Source organism: Eutrema salsugineum, unplaced genomic scaffold (genome assembly GCF_000478725.1).
Source record: "Eutrema salsugineum unplaced genomic scaffold, Eutsalg1_0 scaffold_8, whole genome shotgun sequence".
NCBI lineage: Eukaryota > Viridiplantae > Streptophyta > Magnoliopsida > Brassicales > Brassicaceae > Eutrema > Eutrema salsugineum.
The window spans coordinates 5187404-5204455 of NW_006256414.1; the positions used below are offsets into that span (position 1 = coordinate 5187404).

Genomic DNA, 17052 nt, shown 5'->3' on the forward strand with positions numbered 1-17052 from the left:
CACTTCCTCCCACTGAACTTTTGATACACACAATCTTCGACCAAATTCACCTCAAAACCAAAGGAGGTGATTACCTCATGAAATTTGTGGTACCATTGACGAGAAGCCTGTTTTAGCCCATTGATAGATTTCTTTAGTTTGCAGACCATTTTCTTTGAGTCACCTATTACAAAGTTTTCTGGTTGCTCCATATAAATCGTCTCATCAATGTTTCCATTGAGAAACGCTGTCTTGACATCCATCTGATGAAGCTCTAAATCATAATATGCAACAAGAGCCATGATTGTCCTAAAAGAATCCTTTGAAGAAACTAAATTAAAAGGTTTCTGTGTAGTCAATCCCTTCTTTCAGAGTATATCCTTTAGCCACTAGACGAGCCTTATACCTCTCGACATTACCACTTGAGTCCAATTTGGTTTTAAAAATCCATTTGCAACCAATTGGTTTCTTTCCTTCTGGTAACTCGACGAGGTCCCAAACTTTATTGTCTAGCATTGACTGATACTCTTCTTCAGAAGCTTTAACCCACTTATCTGATTTGGAACTACCCATTGCCTCACGGAGGTTGATAGGATCATCTTCGAACTGGTTTTGATTTTCCTCTTGTTCCATAAGAAACACTATGTAATCATCCGGAATAGCGCTTCTTCTTTCTCTAGTGGATCGCCGCAAAAGCACTTGTTCTTGTTGCACCACTTCTTGAGGATCTTGAATTTGACCTACATGTTCGATAACATCGTCATCTTCATTTGGAGGAAGGACATCTGTATCAACTTGAGGTTCCAAATTTGCATTTTCAAAAGAAACTATATGAATCGGATTAGAAACTGGAACCGACTCTTCCTCAAAGATGATGTCCTTAACTTTATTTCTCCCCCTAAAATCAATATCCTCAAAGAACGTGGCTGTTCATGTCTCAAAAGTAATTTTCTGTGTGGGATCATAAAACTTATAGCCCTAGATCGCTCCGAATAACCAACAAAGTAACTTCTCACAGTTCTGAAGTCCAATTTCTTTTCATATGGCCTGTAAGGCCTTGCCTCAGCTGGACATCCCCAAATGTGAAGATGCTTCAGACTAGGTTTCCTACCAGTCCAAAGCTCATAAGGTGTCTTTGCAGTTGCTTTAGTTAGCACTTTGTTAAGAATGTAAGCTGCAGTCTTTAGTGCCTCTCCCTAGAGTGATTCAGGCAGGGAGGAATGACAAATCATACTCCTTACCATGTCCTTAAGAGTGCGATTGCGTCTTTCAGATACACCATTCATAGTGGGAGAACCAGGCATAGTGTATTGAGGAACAATTCCACACTCCTCTAGGTATCTGGCAAATGGTCCTGGACGTTGTTCAACCGTCATACCGACCGTAATATTCACCACCACGATCAGATCTGACAGACTTTATCCTTCGCTCAAGTTGGTTCTCAACTTCAGCCTTAAACTTCTTGAACACGTCTATAGACTCTGACTTTTCATGAATAAGAAATAAGTATGCATATCGAGAATAATCATCAATGAATGATATAAAGTATTGTTGACCGTTCCAAGAAGCCGTAGGGAATGGTCCACAAATGTTTGTATCTATCAACTCAAGGACTTCCGTAGCTCTATATGCACCTAATTTCTTCTGTTTAGTCTGTTTTCCTTTAATGCAATCCACACAGACGTCACAATTTGTGAAGTCAATAGAACTCAATATACCATCTGACACAAGTCGCTCAATTCTATTTCTAGAAATGTGACCTAAGCATTTGTGCCACAGAGTTCCTGAACTTGCATTTTCAAACTTTCGTTTAGTACCCCTTGATTCAATACTTAAACTTTCATCATGAGAAGTTAAAGTATCAAGCATATAAAGACCGTGATTTTTCATAAGTGTACCAGTTCCAATTAAAATTGAATTTAAAGACAAAGTAGCTTTTCCATGCTCAGTCAGACAAGAATAACAAGATATGTCTAAATAAAAACCGGAAACCAAATTCCGTCTAAAAGACGGTACAACAAAAGTGTTTTTCAAATCCAAAAATTGACCAGTACTGAAAAACAATCTAAAATGCCCAATTGCCTCAACATCCACCGCAAAACCATCAGCCACATGAATGCGTCTCTCAGCTTCAATTGGTTTTCGGTAGCTCAGGCAACCCTGTAATGAAACACTGATGTTAGTAGTTGCACCTGAGTCTAACCACCAAGTGTTTTTGGGTACTTCAATTAAGTTACCTCTGAACAGACCATAGCAAGGAACATACCTTTCTTACCACGCCAAACATGGTACTTTTGGCAGTCCTTCTTCATGTGTCCAGTTTTCTTGCAAAAGAAGCAGGTATCTTCATCCTTAGTCTGCTTCTTTTGAAATGGACCCTTAGCAGCATCATTCTTAACAACCTCAATTTTCCTTCTTTTGCCCTGACCCTTAGAGGTGTTAACCATATGAGTACTTTCAGACCTTTCTTGTTTCATCCTATCCTCCTCATTCACACAATATGAAATAAGCTCATTAAGAGCCCATTTCTCCTTACGTGTGTTGTAACTGGATTTCAACTGATTGAATTGAGGAGGAAGGGAGTTCAAGACAAAATGTATGAGCACTTCTTCCGGAAGCTCAATCTTGAGAGTCTTGAGTTTTGAAACAATGTTGGACATTTCCAAAATGTACTCCCTTATGTTTCCTTTGCTGTGATACCTCATGGTACTAAAGCGATACAGAAGTGAACTTATTTCTGCCTTATCGCTACTCGCAAAGCGCAAGTCCATCTCAGCAAGGAACTGTTTGAGATCAGAGATCTCCTCATTACCTCTAAATGTTTCTGGAATGGTGTCCAAAATGATCATTAAACCAATGCGATTAGAACGTTCCCACTTCTCATGAACTGCCTTATACTCAGCAGTGCTGGTATCTGTAGGAGAAGCTGATTGTTCCATCCTTAACGCAAGGTCAAGATCCATACACCCTAAAACAATTTTAACTTTACTTTTCCATTCCTTGTAATTAGAACCGGTAAGTGTTGGAATTGAACTTAAGTTTGCAGATACTGCAATAAAATTTGCTGCAAAATTGAACAATCTTTATTAGTAATTTACTACTAAACCGAACTAAATCAATAAATAAAAAATAAACAATTGTACAACACATCTCAAGATATCAAGATATCAAGTGCAACATTAATATCAAGTTTTTGGACAGTAATATTAACTGCTAGTGATACTCTTGTTGTAACAATCAAACATTGACAATAATGCATGATAAACAATAAACCTATCTTTGAATCGATTTATCATTCACATGTTTATTCCTAATAATTATCACATGTTTATCATCACAGGTATGTATGTTATTCGGCCAAATACAAACCTACCTTTGGGTCGATTTAATATTCGCATGAATATACATCCACACATAACATTTAATATTATCAGTGGAAAAATATCCACAATAGAGGTTATTTTGGCAACATATTGTATCTATTAATCCACTTCAAATATTAAACTTGTACAATCAAAATTAATTTATTAATTAAAAACTTAATTAGATTCTTGCGCAGACATATAACATAAAGTATGGGGGTTCTATATGCAAGAATATTACAGTGGCAAAATGGTTAAAAACAAATAGGAAGGAATCGCCAAGACTGAAACCAGATCTGAATTTTGCTCAAAATTTTCGAAAATTCTTTCTAGAGTTTCGAAAAAAAATTTATGAGCATGAAACTTTAAAAAAATTTTAAAGACTAATTCTGATAATTGCTCCCAAAAATTCCGAAAATATATTAAAATTTTCAGAAAAAACAAAACCACATGAGCAATAATCTAGATCTTTTGTTTTTAAAAAAAAACAAAATAAATCACAGATCCCAGAATTCTAATCTAAGCATAAACTTTAGAGAAAAATCAGATTTAACAATCTAAAATTTTTTCACACAAATAATCCGAATTTATTTCTTAAAATAACCTGATTATCAAACAAAAACTGAACATGATGGCTCTGCTACCAATTGTAAGGATTTAAATCTTTATAAACCATTATAACATGTCAGTTTCTGATTAATAAGAACAGAAGCGGAAGCGTACATTTTGGATCCATGATTTATGCTCTGAATTTGGCTATGGTTCTTCCACAACAAACCCTGAATGGCTGTAGGTCTCTGTTGATGGGATGCAGAAAGTTTTCTGTATTTCTCGTTAGGGTTGCTGCGGGGACCATAACCTCTCTATTTTTATAGAGAATAATTTCTTATTCGGCCCGTCATCAAATTAGAAATTACTGAATGTATCCTCACATTAATTTTACATAACACTTATACCCTTTAGTCTTTTCTTTAATACCAAAGTGATCACATAAGTTTTGACTACTAAAAATAATGACCCTAACACATTGATTATACATGTGTGACCCCAAATAATTTTTACAATTCTGACAGGTACGCCTCTCATTTTCTCAATACTATAGATAAACATAATTTATACGAGAATTTTTTCAAAAAAAATAACAAAAAAAAACATGCACAAATTAAATTAAGCTCGTAAAAAAATTTATATGAGATTTTGTATATACAGCTTCTTGATGGCTACGACGATGAAGAATAAAGAAACCAGGGACTGTGTTTACGCAACAAGTCTAGGCAACATTTATTTCGCAAAGAAGAAAAAAAACATGTCTAGGCAACATTGTTTAGTTTAAGCAACATGTCTCTTATTAGTATGTTTAATATATTAGTGTAGCTGTCTAAAACACTATGCCTTATTCATTTGGTTTTTTGTCATTTGCATCTAGACGAGCTATTTAAATGGTTCATCTGGATAAATCATCTGAAATGTTTGTTTTTATTTGGGTTGTTTATTTGGATAATACATCTCAATGAATCTTTGTTTGTTTTATCATTTTAATTTGAAGTTATATTTTCATTTAGATGGTTTAATAAAAAAAAATACTAAAATACTGATTTAATCTAATTATAAATTTTTATTTTTGTCAAATTTTAAATAAATTATATTTACATTTTAAATATATGTCGAATTTTACATGATTTGATGTTTTTGACGAAAAAACAAAATTTTCTATTTTTGGTGAGAAAATGGGATTTAATGATTTTTATGAGAATGAGATATTAAGTTTTTTAGAAAACCATGATATATTTTTTGTGAGAAAATGATACTTTATATTTTTGCAAAAAAACAAAATTTTACGTTTTGACGGAAAAACAAGATTTGATATTTTTTTTACAAAACAATAAGATTTTATTTTTTCGGCAGAAAACCGGAAATTAAGTTTTTGGCAGAAAAATAAAATTTTATGTTATTAAAAACGAGATTTTACTTTTTTGCAGAAAAAAATTATTTTACGTTTTTACGAGAAACAAATAATTGAAGTTTTTGGCAAAAAATAAGATTTACGTTTTTGGAAGGAAAGTAAGATTTTACGTTCTCACGGAAAATGAAATTTTATGTTTTTGGCGAAAAAATAGAATTTTATGTTTTTGACAGGAAAATGAGATTTTACGTTTTAACGGTAATCTAGTGGGAAAATAAAATTTACGTTTTGGCTGAAAAAAATAAGATTTTACGTTTTTGACGGAAAAATAAGATTTTACGTTTTGGATGGAAAATAAAATTTTTGTTTTTTACGAAAAATAGAATTTTATGTTTTTGTGGAAAATCAAAATTACATTTTTGGAGGGACAATGAGATTTTATGTTATTATCAGAAAACATGATTTTACGGTTTTAGCAGAAATTTGGTGGAAAAATTAAATTTTAAGTTCTTGCGAAAAAATGAGATTTTATGTTTTTTGCGGAAAAATATAAGTTTATATTTTGGCGGAATTTATATATGTATATATATATATATATTTGGTAGCAACAAAACTGTAAGTAAACAAAAATTGTTGTTAATATTAATTATTTACTATTTGTTTGTATTATTTATAAATTTTTATTAATTATATTTTTGTCATTTAATTTTTTGGACTGAATCATCTTTATACAAATGCTTCAGATAGAATCAGCTGGATGAGTTTAAAATTTCTTCATAAATTTATAAGTTATTCAGATGCTCCATCTAGATGATCCATTAAGATGAGTCGATTAATGCAATTAAACAAACATCATTTTATTGTTTCACTTGGATGATCCATCTAGATGAGCAAACAAGCAGTCCTATGTATTTGTGTTATACTCTACATTATTTAAGATTGGGTTAAAATTGATCTGAGTGTGAGAAAGCAAAGCATTTTTAGAATGATAAAAAAAATGTGAACATGAGTTGAATATGATGGTGAGCCACAACATGGACAAAAGAGAGCAAACAAAAATCATAAAAAGATTTTAACTTCAACAGAAGTAAGAGATTCATTGGCTACATATTCCATTTACAATTATTTCTTGACAGTTCTAACACACACAACTGTAGAAAAAAAAACTTGAAAATACCATAAGTATCAAGAGAGAGAGAGAGTAATAACCAATTTGTAATGGTAACAAACAAAAAAGATAGACGTAGTCAGCAAGAAAACAAGAAAAAAGGCAAAAAAAAATGATTCATTTCTACTTTTGCTATGATCCTCTATAAATATGATCCAAAATCTGCCAAGTTTATAGAAAATGAGGTGTTATAGATAGTTGGAAAGAAGAAGAAGATTTTAGATAGAAGAAGACGTTTGGCATCCCAGAGAAATGCTTTTGTGGGCGAGCAGTGAAACTGGAGTCAATGACCGATGCAGGACCAAGGATACCAGGCCGCAAGTACTATACTTGCCCGGACTGGCTCAAAGAGGTAAGTTGAACAAGTCTTTGTGGTAATTTTTACTTGCCCTTTATACTGTTTTGAATTGTTACTTATGTTATTGCAATTGTTTTTGATTAGGGGAATGATGAGCATCATATATGGCAGTGGTGGGATGAGGCGGTCACTGAGCAGTTCTCCATCGTGGAGAGGAGGCTTTAAGAGCAGAAGGAGATGCTGTTTAGGATGGACAGACATGATGTCTTTGATCCAACCATTGGAGAGCTAAACGCAGCGGTCAGAGTGCTGCAAGCAGAAGTGTCAAGACTGAAGGAACAGAATGCCAAATAAGGTGAATGATTTGTGATGCTGTTTTTTATTTTTGTTATTGCAGTCATTTCGTATTTGTTTAAGTAGCATGACTGAGTAGCATCAGTTATCTGGTTTGTTTAACTAAGTATTTTTCCTTAGCTACGTGGAGTTAATTATGACAACAATGTTTGATTGTCTTTATTTAAGTAAGTAGGACAAAAATGTTGTATTGTTCTCGTATGGATATGTTATGAAGCTATTATGTTAAGTACTCGTTTACTTGTCCGTTGATTGATGTTTCAAACTTGGTTAGGTGAAATGGTAGATAGTGTATTGCTTGTTGATAACTTATTGATTACTTATATGTTTTTGTGTGAGGTTAAATGGTGGACAAATCGAAAGAGCAATGTAAAGGCTACCTACGATTCTGGTTCATCAATCTGTTAAAATTAGTTTTCTTCTACCTCTATCGTTAGCATTAGTAGTTAGTTGAAGGAGTTAGTAGTCGCTTAGGGTTGTGATAAATGCATTTGAGCTTTAGTTAGGTAAATGGGTATGTGTTCAATGCTTGATAACTTTGTTAGGTAAATGTCTTTTTTAACAATGCTTGATAGCTTTGGTTAGGTTTCTGTAATTAAATGCATTGCGATAAATGTTTTGCTAGTTAAAAAACAAAAACAGACTATACTTATTTCTAAAAACGTAAAACTTCTATCAAAACTTCAAAGCCTTACAAAACAGATTCGAAGAACTCCTATCTTCTTAAAAACTTCGATCAAAACTTTTTTCTAAAATACTTCATTCAAAATGTTATTCTTTCTAAGAACTCTTTCCTTTTTAATAACTTCTTTCTAAAAACTTTTGTTCTTTTAAAACTTCAAACCCTAAACCTTCTTTATCAAACTTCTTTCTCTAAACATCTTTTTAACCACTCGCTTTTAACTCATTCCTTAATGGATTCATAACCCTTACCAAAACACTGAAGGTTTTGTTAACCTCTTAACTAGTCAGCTAGTTAATGAGGGTAACTCACCTACTATCGATCTAGGATTATCAGAACTCCCACAGTTTAGTACACATGGGTATGATGATCCAGGTCTAGGTGGCAAGAATCAGGCCGAGAGAAGGAAATGGTCACTTAAGGAAGATCTGGTTCTGATCACTGCCTGGCTGAATACAAGCAAGGACCCGGTGGTTGGTACGGACAAGAAAACTATAGCCTTCTGGAAACGCATCGTCTCCTACTTCAACTCATCTCCGCAGCTTGTCGGCCAGGCGAGAAGAGAAGTCAGCACTTGCAAACAACGATACGGGAGGATAAATGATTATGTTTTTAAGTTCCCTGGTAGTTATGAAGCCGCTGTGAAAGAGAAGACCAGCGGCCAAAACATAAACGATGTCATGAAAGCTGCTCATGACATCTTTTACAACGACTACTTGATGAAGTTTACCATTGAGTATGCATGGAGGGAGCTACGTTTTGATACTAAATGGTGCAAAACATTATGTACTAAAGATTCAGCAAGCACAAAAAGAAGGAAGTTTGAGGAGGGGTCGGCTCAGTCATCAACCTCGCAAACCGAATGCAATGGCGATGATGTCTTTGAGGTTCGACCGCCGGGTGTGAAGGCTGCAAAGGCTAAAGCCAAGAGGTAAAACGGTGTAAAGGAAGAAGGGAAGGCCTTGTATGAGTTCCAAAGCCTGTGGGATATAAAAAAAAAGACTTGGAATTGAAAGATAAGATCTCCAAGCAGAAGTTGCTTGAGAACCTCCTATCTAAGGCCGAGCCACTTTCCGAGATAGAAGTGGCTGTAAAGAATAAGCTGATTAATGAAATTCTGTCATAAGTAGTGAACTATGAAGTCTTTTATGAGGGTTTAATCCTGTATGAACTCTGTAATGTTGTGGAAGACAATTTATCAGTTTGTTTGGTATGATGTTTAATCGGTTTTATTGTTATCAGTTTGTTTTTGTATACTAGCAAGGATCTGTAGTTTGTATGGTATGACTTTATGTTATGTTTTTGTTGTTGTATATTTGGGATCAGTGTGTTATATTCGGTTATATGAAATGATATTTGGATTTATGGTATGGTTGTATTCAATATATGGTTATGGTTTAGCAGTCGTCTATGATGGACCAGGTGGAGGCACACACAAGATGTGAAGGGCCAAGATATATCACGGGTTGTTTTTTTTTGGTTGTATGTCAATTTGTAACCCAAGGGTTTAGTTGTACACACGGGTCATTTTGTAGACTAAGGTCATATTGTTTTGTTTTTTTGCACTATCAAAGTAACGGGTAAAGATGTTTTTGTGGACAGAATATGGGTACCAATATTGTAAACACAAGTACTTGGCAATATTGTTAACCACAAGCTCTTGTAAAGGAATCGATTTGTTGTGCCTATATATATGTAAACCAACGCTTTTATAATTGGGAAGGAAACTCAAACTCTTGTTACTTTTAAAAACTCAAACTCTTGTTCTTTTTAATTTCTCTTGATTTCTCTCAAAATTCTTCTAAACCAAACTCCAACCTTTTTTCTTTTTCTTTCTCCATTAAGTAAACATAAAATACCACAAATTATGGCATTTTCTTCAAACATGGTCTTGATGAATCTTTTGATGATACTTTTGATGAGATTTTTGATCAAAAATGCGAAGATATGTTCGACGTCGTTCTAGACCGTCATGCAAGGGCAAAGCAGAAGAAGAAACGTGCATATATTGAAAGAGAATGCGAACAAGGCCACAACCGCTTATAGAACGTCTATTTCTGTGAAGGTGCAACATACCCGCCTAATCTTTTTCGACGCCGTTTTAGAATGAACAAAAACTTTTTCATGCGCATTGTTGATCGCCTCTCCAATGAAGTACCGTACTTCAAACAAAGAAGAAATGCTGCCGGAAGGTTTGGTCTATCCGGACTACAAAAATGTACGACATCAATTCGTATAATGGCATATAGTTGTGCGGCTGACGTGTTTCACGAATACCCCTGGCTAGGTGCAAGTACTGCATTGTTATGCTTGGAACACTTTACTGAAAGAATAATAAATTTGTTCGGAGATGAGTACCTTAGAAGACCCATACTAGAAGATCTTCAATGCCTACTCGATATAGATGAGATATGGGGGTTTCCAGGATGATAGGAAACATTGCATTGGGAGTGAAAGAATTGTCCTACCGCTTGGAAAAGATAATATTCACGTGGTTCTGGAAAACCGAAAATCGTCTTAGAGGCAGTTGCATCACAAGATCTTTGGATATGGCATGCATTTTTTGGGCCTCCAGGTACCTTAAACGATATTAATGTTTTTGATCGTTCACGTGTTTTTGATGACATATTACAAGGTCGAACTCCAAAAGTGCACTACTAGATTAACAGACACGAATATCATTTGTCGTACTACCTCAGAGTCGGTATTTATCAAAAATAGACTACTTTCATGCAATCTATTCCACTTCCTCAAGGTCCGAAAGCAACATTATTTGCTACTTGTAAAGAGTCAGTCCGCAAAGATGTCGAACGTGCTTTTGGAGTTTTGCAAGCTCGATTTGTGATTGTCAAAAATCCAGCTCTTTTTTGAGATAAGGAAAATATTGGCAAGATTATACGAGTGGCTATCATATTTCACAATATGTTTGTAGAAAACGAACTAGCTGGCTACACTGAATATGACACAACAAAATTCGAACAGGGAAAAGGAAGCAGAATTTTATAAGTGGATATGACGTATTCTATAGATATGCCTTTAAATCTCGGCAATATGATCGGCATTCGAAATCAAGTCCGTGATAAAAAAAAAAATACATCAACGTTTAAAAAGAGATTTAATCGAGCATGTGTGGAACCAATATGGTTCCTCTCAATATTAGATCTAAAGTTTTTATAACTTCAATATCTATATTTTGTATGTTTTAAATTTCTTGTAATGAATTAAACATCTTTTTTTATAAGATATAAAAGTTTAAAGTTAAGAACAAAATAAAAACAAATACAATTTTTTTCTAAAAAAATGTTGTTATTCTATTTTTAAGAACCCGTAAATGGGGTTTATCAATGAAAGCCTAAAATGAGCTCAGGTTTTTCACTGTTTATACATCCAAAAATGAACAATATTTAAATGCTGAAAATCCCTTTTGACTTTTTAGAGGTTCACTGATGTACATGCGCTAAGGATCCATAAACTCAAACCTGAAAAAAAATCTGTACCCATTAACCGTGTGGAAGTTGGCTTTCACAACCTTTACAAATTCATAGTGTGTACGCTCCTCTTTGTTGTAGTATTCAAGGGAATTTTGAGATAGCCTCAACCGCTGGTTTCTGGCTCCTTAACGAAACGATGTCCATTGAGATCAGTCATCAACAAGACGGTAGTTGAAAATGCATCGGAACAATGTGTAATCGATATCGAACCCCTATTATCACAAACAACCAACTCTCAGTTTCACAACTGATTACATATCAAACCATAAGCATTAACATCAATTATAAACCTCGCTTTCCTCGATTTGTTTATTGATCATGGAGATTTCTTCCTCTACTGTATAATGAGGCTCATCTTTCTCGCTTCTTGTGATATATGGATGGTCCTCACGCTCGAAATCATCAGGTGCACACAGCACATACGCAGATGCCATGTAAGGAGTCAAAGCTGACACATGTAATGAGGGATAATTGATCAGACGAGATTGTTCAAAGCTAAAAGTTGAAAACATTGTTTAAATTTTGCTATATTTACTGATTTTAAGTTAAATCATAAATTTTTTTTAATATATTAAATCTTTAGAAAAATTATTTCTGGCAAATACGTGGGTGAGAGAATCTAAGTATTTTATTATGGAACTCTTGATAAAATATGAGATGAAAAATAAAAGTTTTTTTTTTGTTAAGTCAAGCTTAGTAGTAAAAATAAATATAACATTAAAAAAAGCTTAGTAATAAAATTATCTGAAGTTCACTTAGTTATGCCTTAATTATTTATTTATTCGCTGTTGTATTCTTTGCCTATTAATTTTTTTTTTTTTAAAACTGCATTCCTGCTTGGTCCACGTCCATTTCTTATTTTTCATTATCTTATCCCTCCATTGTATCAGTGCATTAGCGTATTGTCGTGTTTCTTGAGGAAGTGGATGATGCGGTCAAAAGTGTTCGATGAAATGTCTCAGTGATATTTGATCTTCTTCAGGCACGATATCATCACTCAAATTTGAAGCTTCATCTTCTCCAACTCGCGACGGACAATTCTTCATGTGGTGCCTACCATCTGTTCGACCTAATGTCTCTGTGATGATGATCAAGTCTTCTTTCCATCATCATCCTCCGATACTCAAACTCACTTGTAAATTCTCAACCACGACCACTTCCTCCCCCTATCTTCCTCCTTTATTCAGGTTTGTTTTCTCTCTCTCTCTCTCTCTCTCTCTATCAGTCTCAGCTTCCCCACTGTTTCTTGATTCCGATCCTCACTAAGAGCTTTTGGCTCCAGCATCGCCCCAATGATGGAATGGACAGATAATCATTACCGGACGCTTGCTCGCCTCATAACAAAGCACGCTTGGCTTTACACAGAGATGATTGCCGCTCAAACTATTGTTCACCAGCAGAACAATTTGGACAAGTTCTTAGCTTTCTCTCCTCAACAACATCCTATTGTTCTTCAAATCGGTGGGAGCAATGTGGAAAGCCTTACAAAAGCTGCTAAGCTTGCTGATGCTTACGGATACGACGAAATCAATCTCAAGTTTGTGCTTTTTCTTTTTCTTTCAGTATTGCGTATGGACTTAGTTAAACTTAAAGTGGGTTTTGTTTTCTTTCTTCTTTTGTTGAGATAGCTGTGGATGCCCTAGTCCTAAAGTAGCCGGCCATGGATGCTTTGGTGTTAGCCTCATGCTCAACCCTAAGGTCCGGTTACTCTTCCTGATGATTTCACGATTTATATCTGCTTTTTCTTTTAGGCTCACACTTTGTTTACTTTGATTGTGTAAGCTTGTTGGAGATGCAATGTCTGCCATCGCCGACAATACTAACGTCCCTGTTACTGTGAAATGTCGAATTGGTGTGGACGATCATGATTCCTATGATGAGCTCTGTGAGTGTTTTAAGTCTCGTATGGACTTGGTCTTGATATGCCACAACGTACTGATACTTGTTTTCCTTTACTCTTAGGTGACTTTGTTTACAAGGTTTCTACTCTGTCACCAACCCGGCATTTCATTGTACATTCACGCAAGGCACTGCTTGGTGGGATTAGCCCTGCAGATAATCGGAGAATCCCTCCTTTAAAGTATGTTTAACGTCACTTACCTCTTGATTACCGTCTTGTGAAAAAGTTTATTATATGTGTAATCTGCTGTTTCTTTGAAGTAAGTCACCTGTTTTTGGGCGTAGTTCAGGTACGAGTATTACTATGCCCTTGTGCGTGACTTCCCGGACTTGAGATTCACAATTAATGGAGGCATTACTTCTATATCTATGGTGACCATCTTGGATATGAGAATACTAGCTTTCTGCCCTGATGGTTCTAGCAGGATAAGACTGAGAAAAAATGTTGTGATTGTAAGGTAAACGCTTCATTGAAGGAAGGAGCTCATGGAGTCATGGTAGGCCGCGCTGCATACAACAAGTATGTGAATATATATAGCTGATTAGTCTGAGTGCTCTATATCAAAGCCCCTCTTTTTGTTTTTCTTTTCTTTTGATTCGCTGTATGTTTGGCAGCCCATGGCAGACACTAGGACATGTTGACACTGCAGTTTATGGTGTTCCAAGCAGTGGCCTTACACGGCGACAGGTTCCGTGGAAATATTCAGCTATTTGAGTTGCTTTGTCTGCCAAACCTGGGGATTTGCTAATATCTGAGTGTTGAGCAGGTTCTTGAGCAATATCAAGTATACGGAGATGCTATCTTGGGAACACAGGGAAACGGGAGGCCTAATGTAAGGGATCTAGTGAAGGTAGGTGTGGTTTAAACAATAAAGCGAGTAAGAAAACGAATACAAGTCATGTGTGTGAACTGAGAATATTCCCAATTCAATGCAGCCTCTGCTAAACATTTTCCACTCAGAGAATGGAAATAGCTTGTGGAAGCGAAGAGCAGACGCTGCTTTCAGAGAGTGCAAGGTAGGTGTATGCAAGAATAATGCTATTTTTGTAGTAACATTTTAGAGAGTTTGTAATATGTGTTGGAGTGTTGATTGCAGACGGTTGGATCATTGCTGGAAGAAAGCTTGAAGGCGATCCCAGACTCTGTCTTAGATTCACCGATTGCTGTGAGTCCAGAAAGTGGAGAAGAAGATGTGTTTGCTGATGTGCATAATGTATTGCCACCTCCCTACAAAGCTCAAGAACAACAACTCATCTTATGTGCTTAGTTGGTTTGGTTAGTTGTCTTTGTGTGTGGTATTTTTTGGAGCAAAGCTTCTTCTATTGATGTATTTATGCGTTTCACAGGAATGCAGAATGATACACATGTTGCATCTAAAAGCAAATTGAAAACTACTTTCATATATTGAGATAATACGAAACCTTACAATTATCGAGTCCATAATTTCACCATGGATACAAATTGAAAACAGCGATTAAACAACAACAACAACAAAAGCTATGAAATTTCAAACTAAATAATTCGGAATCTATTGTCCACAAAGTGGCTGCGTCTTGAAACCGAAAAACTCCAAATCCAGCTGAGAAGAATCCCAAATACAATCATCCCCACAAAACCCTTTAACCGCCATTGGGTCCTCCGCCGGAAAATAATCGCCGCCGGGAAACCCTAATGCCAAATCTACTTCCTTTCCCGAAACGGAAACGTTCTCTGAGACTGAAACCCTAGGACGACCATCTTCTTCCGGCACCGTCTTGATCAGAATTTCTAACTTCTTCTGTCTGATTCCGACCAATTGTGAGTTAATGTCTGCGAGATGATTTGTCAGTTCCTCAACAGACAAACCCTCGAGAAGATATTGGAAATCATCAGTGAGTTGAGTTGCGTATCTCTGTCTCTTTAGATTGCTCTGTTTGTTAAATTCGGAGATGAGTCGTGGTAAGGCTTGTGGGTTATCTTGCGGCTCAGGCCACACATAGAGATCATCCTCGTCGCCACCTGGACCGTAGCATATGAAACCCACAGAGTTTCCACAGAGAACGGAAAGCTCCGAAGCTTTCTTCTTAAAACCTGGAAACATCTTTTTGAAGGTTGCCTTCTCCCTCTTTCTCGAATCATCTACGCAATTTTTCTGTCGAGGAGCCATGTTTGCTTTTCTCTTTTGCAGAAGAACAAAAAAAATTCTGAGGCCAGATTAAGAGAAAGAGAGAGAGAGAGAGAGTAATGCAATTGATGAGAACTGAAAGTAGGGTTTAGATGCAATATATATACACGTTTTCTTTTCCGCAACGGTCATATACGCGTTAATTTTTTTTTTAAGTTTCCCGCCAAAGAACCTTATATATTTTTTTCTGTGTTACGTTTATAACTTTATATTCCTAAAAATAATCATAGAAAAACCATTACAAATCTGCCGTCGTTAATTGCTAAAATCATATAAAATCAATCATACGAAACATTTTATTTCGAAAGTTCTTTATATATATTATTTCGACAGTTCTTCCAAAAATATTTCATACATAGATAAAAATAAATTGGCCGAATATTTCTTGCTCTACTATATACTGAGGCTCATCTTTCTCGGTTCTTGTTATATATGGATACTCCTCACACGCGAAAGCATCAGATGCACACAGCAAATATGCAGATGCCATGTAAGGAGTCCAAGCTGAGACACATGTAAATGTAATGAGGTTCAAACCATATATATTTTTGTCTTTGCTTGGGACTTGGGAGGGATGTCGTCGAACCTTTAATCAAATATAAATATATAATTCATAGGGTTGTTTATACCTTCAAATTGACTCATACCTTCAAAGATTTATATAGTAACAGCACGTATGTTCAGGAACAGATAACTCCCTGTGTTTCTAGAACTCTTTCTTTAAGTCTAAGTGTCTTAACAACATCTTCTTATATTGCATCCAACTAAGTTTCTTACTCTCCTCTTCTTCCGGCCGGTCATTTCTGCTCGTCTTCTCTTTCTTTCCCATACTCACCACCGCTGCTGCTCAGGAGACTTCTCCTGCTTCTTAATCTCCGCTTCTCCGGTGGTTGGCGCTTTATTAACGAATTAATGATTCTCATTAATTTGGTAAAAAATGTTTGTACAAAGTATATATACACGAGGATTAAGCTAAAGGAGACTCAATCTCTCTATACATATAACATTATCTAACCAAAACTAAACCAAGTATTAAACCGGATATAACCGTTTCTCTATTAGACCCCCCTCAAGTCTCTGAATTCGAAGCTGGTGAAGCAGGAATAAAGAGACTTGAAATTGACATCCTCTGAAGAAGCGAATGAAAGGGTCCCGGATGCAATGCCTTCGTCAAGATGTCAGCATGTTGGTTAGCACTAGAAACATGAAACAACTTCATAAACCCAGATTTCACCTGATCCCGAACTGTATGACAATCGACTTCGATATGTTTGGTTCGCTCGTGAAATACGGGATTGGTGGCAAAATGGATGGCTGATTTACTGTCACAGAAGAGCTTTGCCGATGTCTTGACATTAACCTTCAAGTCTTTGAGAAGTTGAGTAAGCCAGAGAAGCTCACACGTTGCTAAAGCCATACTCCGATATTCTGCTTCAGTACTACTACGACTCACAGTTTGCTGCTTCTTTGACTTCCAAGTAATCAATGATTTACCAAGATAGACACAAAAACCACTGATTAAACGCCTTGAATCTGGACAAGTTGCCCAATCCGCATCCGCAAATGCATTTAAACAGAGTTCAGTGTCTGCAGCAAAAAACAAGCCTTGTCCTGGATTACCTTTAAGATACCTTAATATCCTGTGAGCGGCCTGAAGATGTACATCCGTTGGAGAGGACAGGAACTGACTCAAATAATTCACCGCAAAGGTGATATCTGGTCTCGTGATCGTTAAGTAAAGGAGTTTACCG

General features: G+C 35.8%; 3 protein-coding genes across 3 annotated transcripts; 2 read left to right on the forward strand and 1 right to left on the reverse strand.

Moving 5' to 3' along the window:
- The first annotated feature begins 7574 nt into the window (after positions 1-7574).
- On the forward strand, positions 7575-8681 carry LOC112088062 (glutathione S-transferase T3-like). Its single transcript, XM_024158216.1, has 2 exons — positions 7575-7578; positions 8011-8681. The coding sequence occupies exons 1-2, from the start codon at positions 7575-7577 to the stop codon at positions 8679-8681; spliced, it is 675 nt and encodes a 224-aa protein (XP_024013984.1).
- Positions 8682-12115: 3434 nt separating this feature from the next.
- Positions 12116-14516, forward strand: LOC18010252 (tRNA-dihydrouridine(20/20a) synthase). The gene is made up of 11 exons (XM_006392173.2): positions 12116-12424; positions 12520-12774; positions 12866-12935; positions 13020-13122; positions 13200-13317; positions 13427-13508; positions 13595-13656; positions 13752-13824; positions 13904-13987; positions 14073-14153; positions 14234-14516. Exons 1-11 carry the CDS (start codon positions 12282-12284, stop codon positions 14402-14404), a joined length of 1242 nt encoding a protein of 413 aa, XP_006392235.1. The 5' UTR covers positions 12116-12281; the 3' UTR covers positions 14405-14516.
- A 149-nt stretch (positions 14517-14665) lies between these two features.
- On the reverse strand, positions 14666-15283 carry LOC18010251 (agamous-like MADS-box protein AGL49). The gene has a single exon (XM_006392174.1). It carries the CDS (start codon positions 15281-15283, stop codon positions 14666-14668), a length of 618 nt encoding a protein of 205 aa, XP_006392236.1.
- Between the last annotated feature and the right edge of the window lie 1769 nt (positions 15284-17052).

Excerpts from the sequence above, each read along its gene's own strand:
- LOC18010252 (XM_006392173.2), top strand. The coding sequence starts at position 12,282 with ATGTGGTGCCTACCATCTGTTCGACCTAATGTCTCTGTGATGATGATC. Across the intron at positions 13,509-13,594 it reads GCATTACTTCTATATCTATG|GTAAACGCTTCATTGAAGGA; the intron begins GTGACCATCTTG and ends TGTGATTGTAAG. Across the intron at positions 13,825-13,903 it reads GTGGCCTTACACGGCGACAG|GTTCTTGAGCAATATCAAGT; the intron begins GTTCCGTGGAAA and ends AGTGTTGAGCAG.
- LOC18010251 (XM_006392174.1), bottom strand. The coding sequence starts at position 15,283 with ATGGCTCCTCGACAGAAAAATTGCGTAGATGATTCGAGAAAGAGGGAG.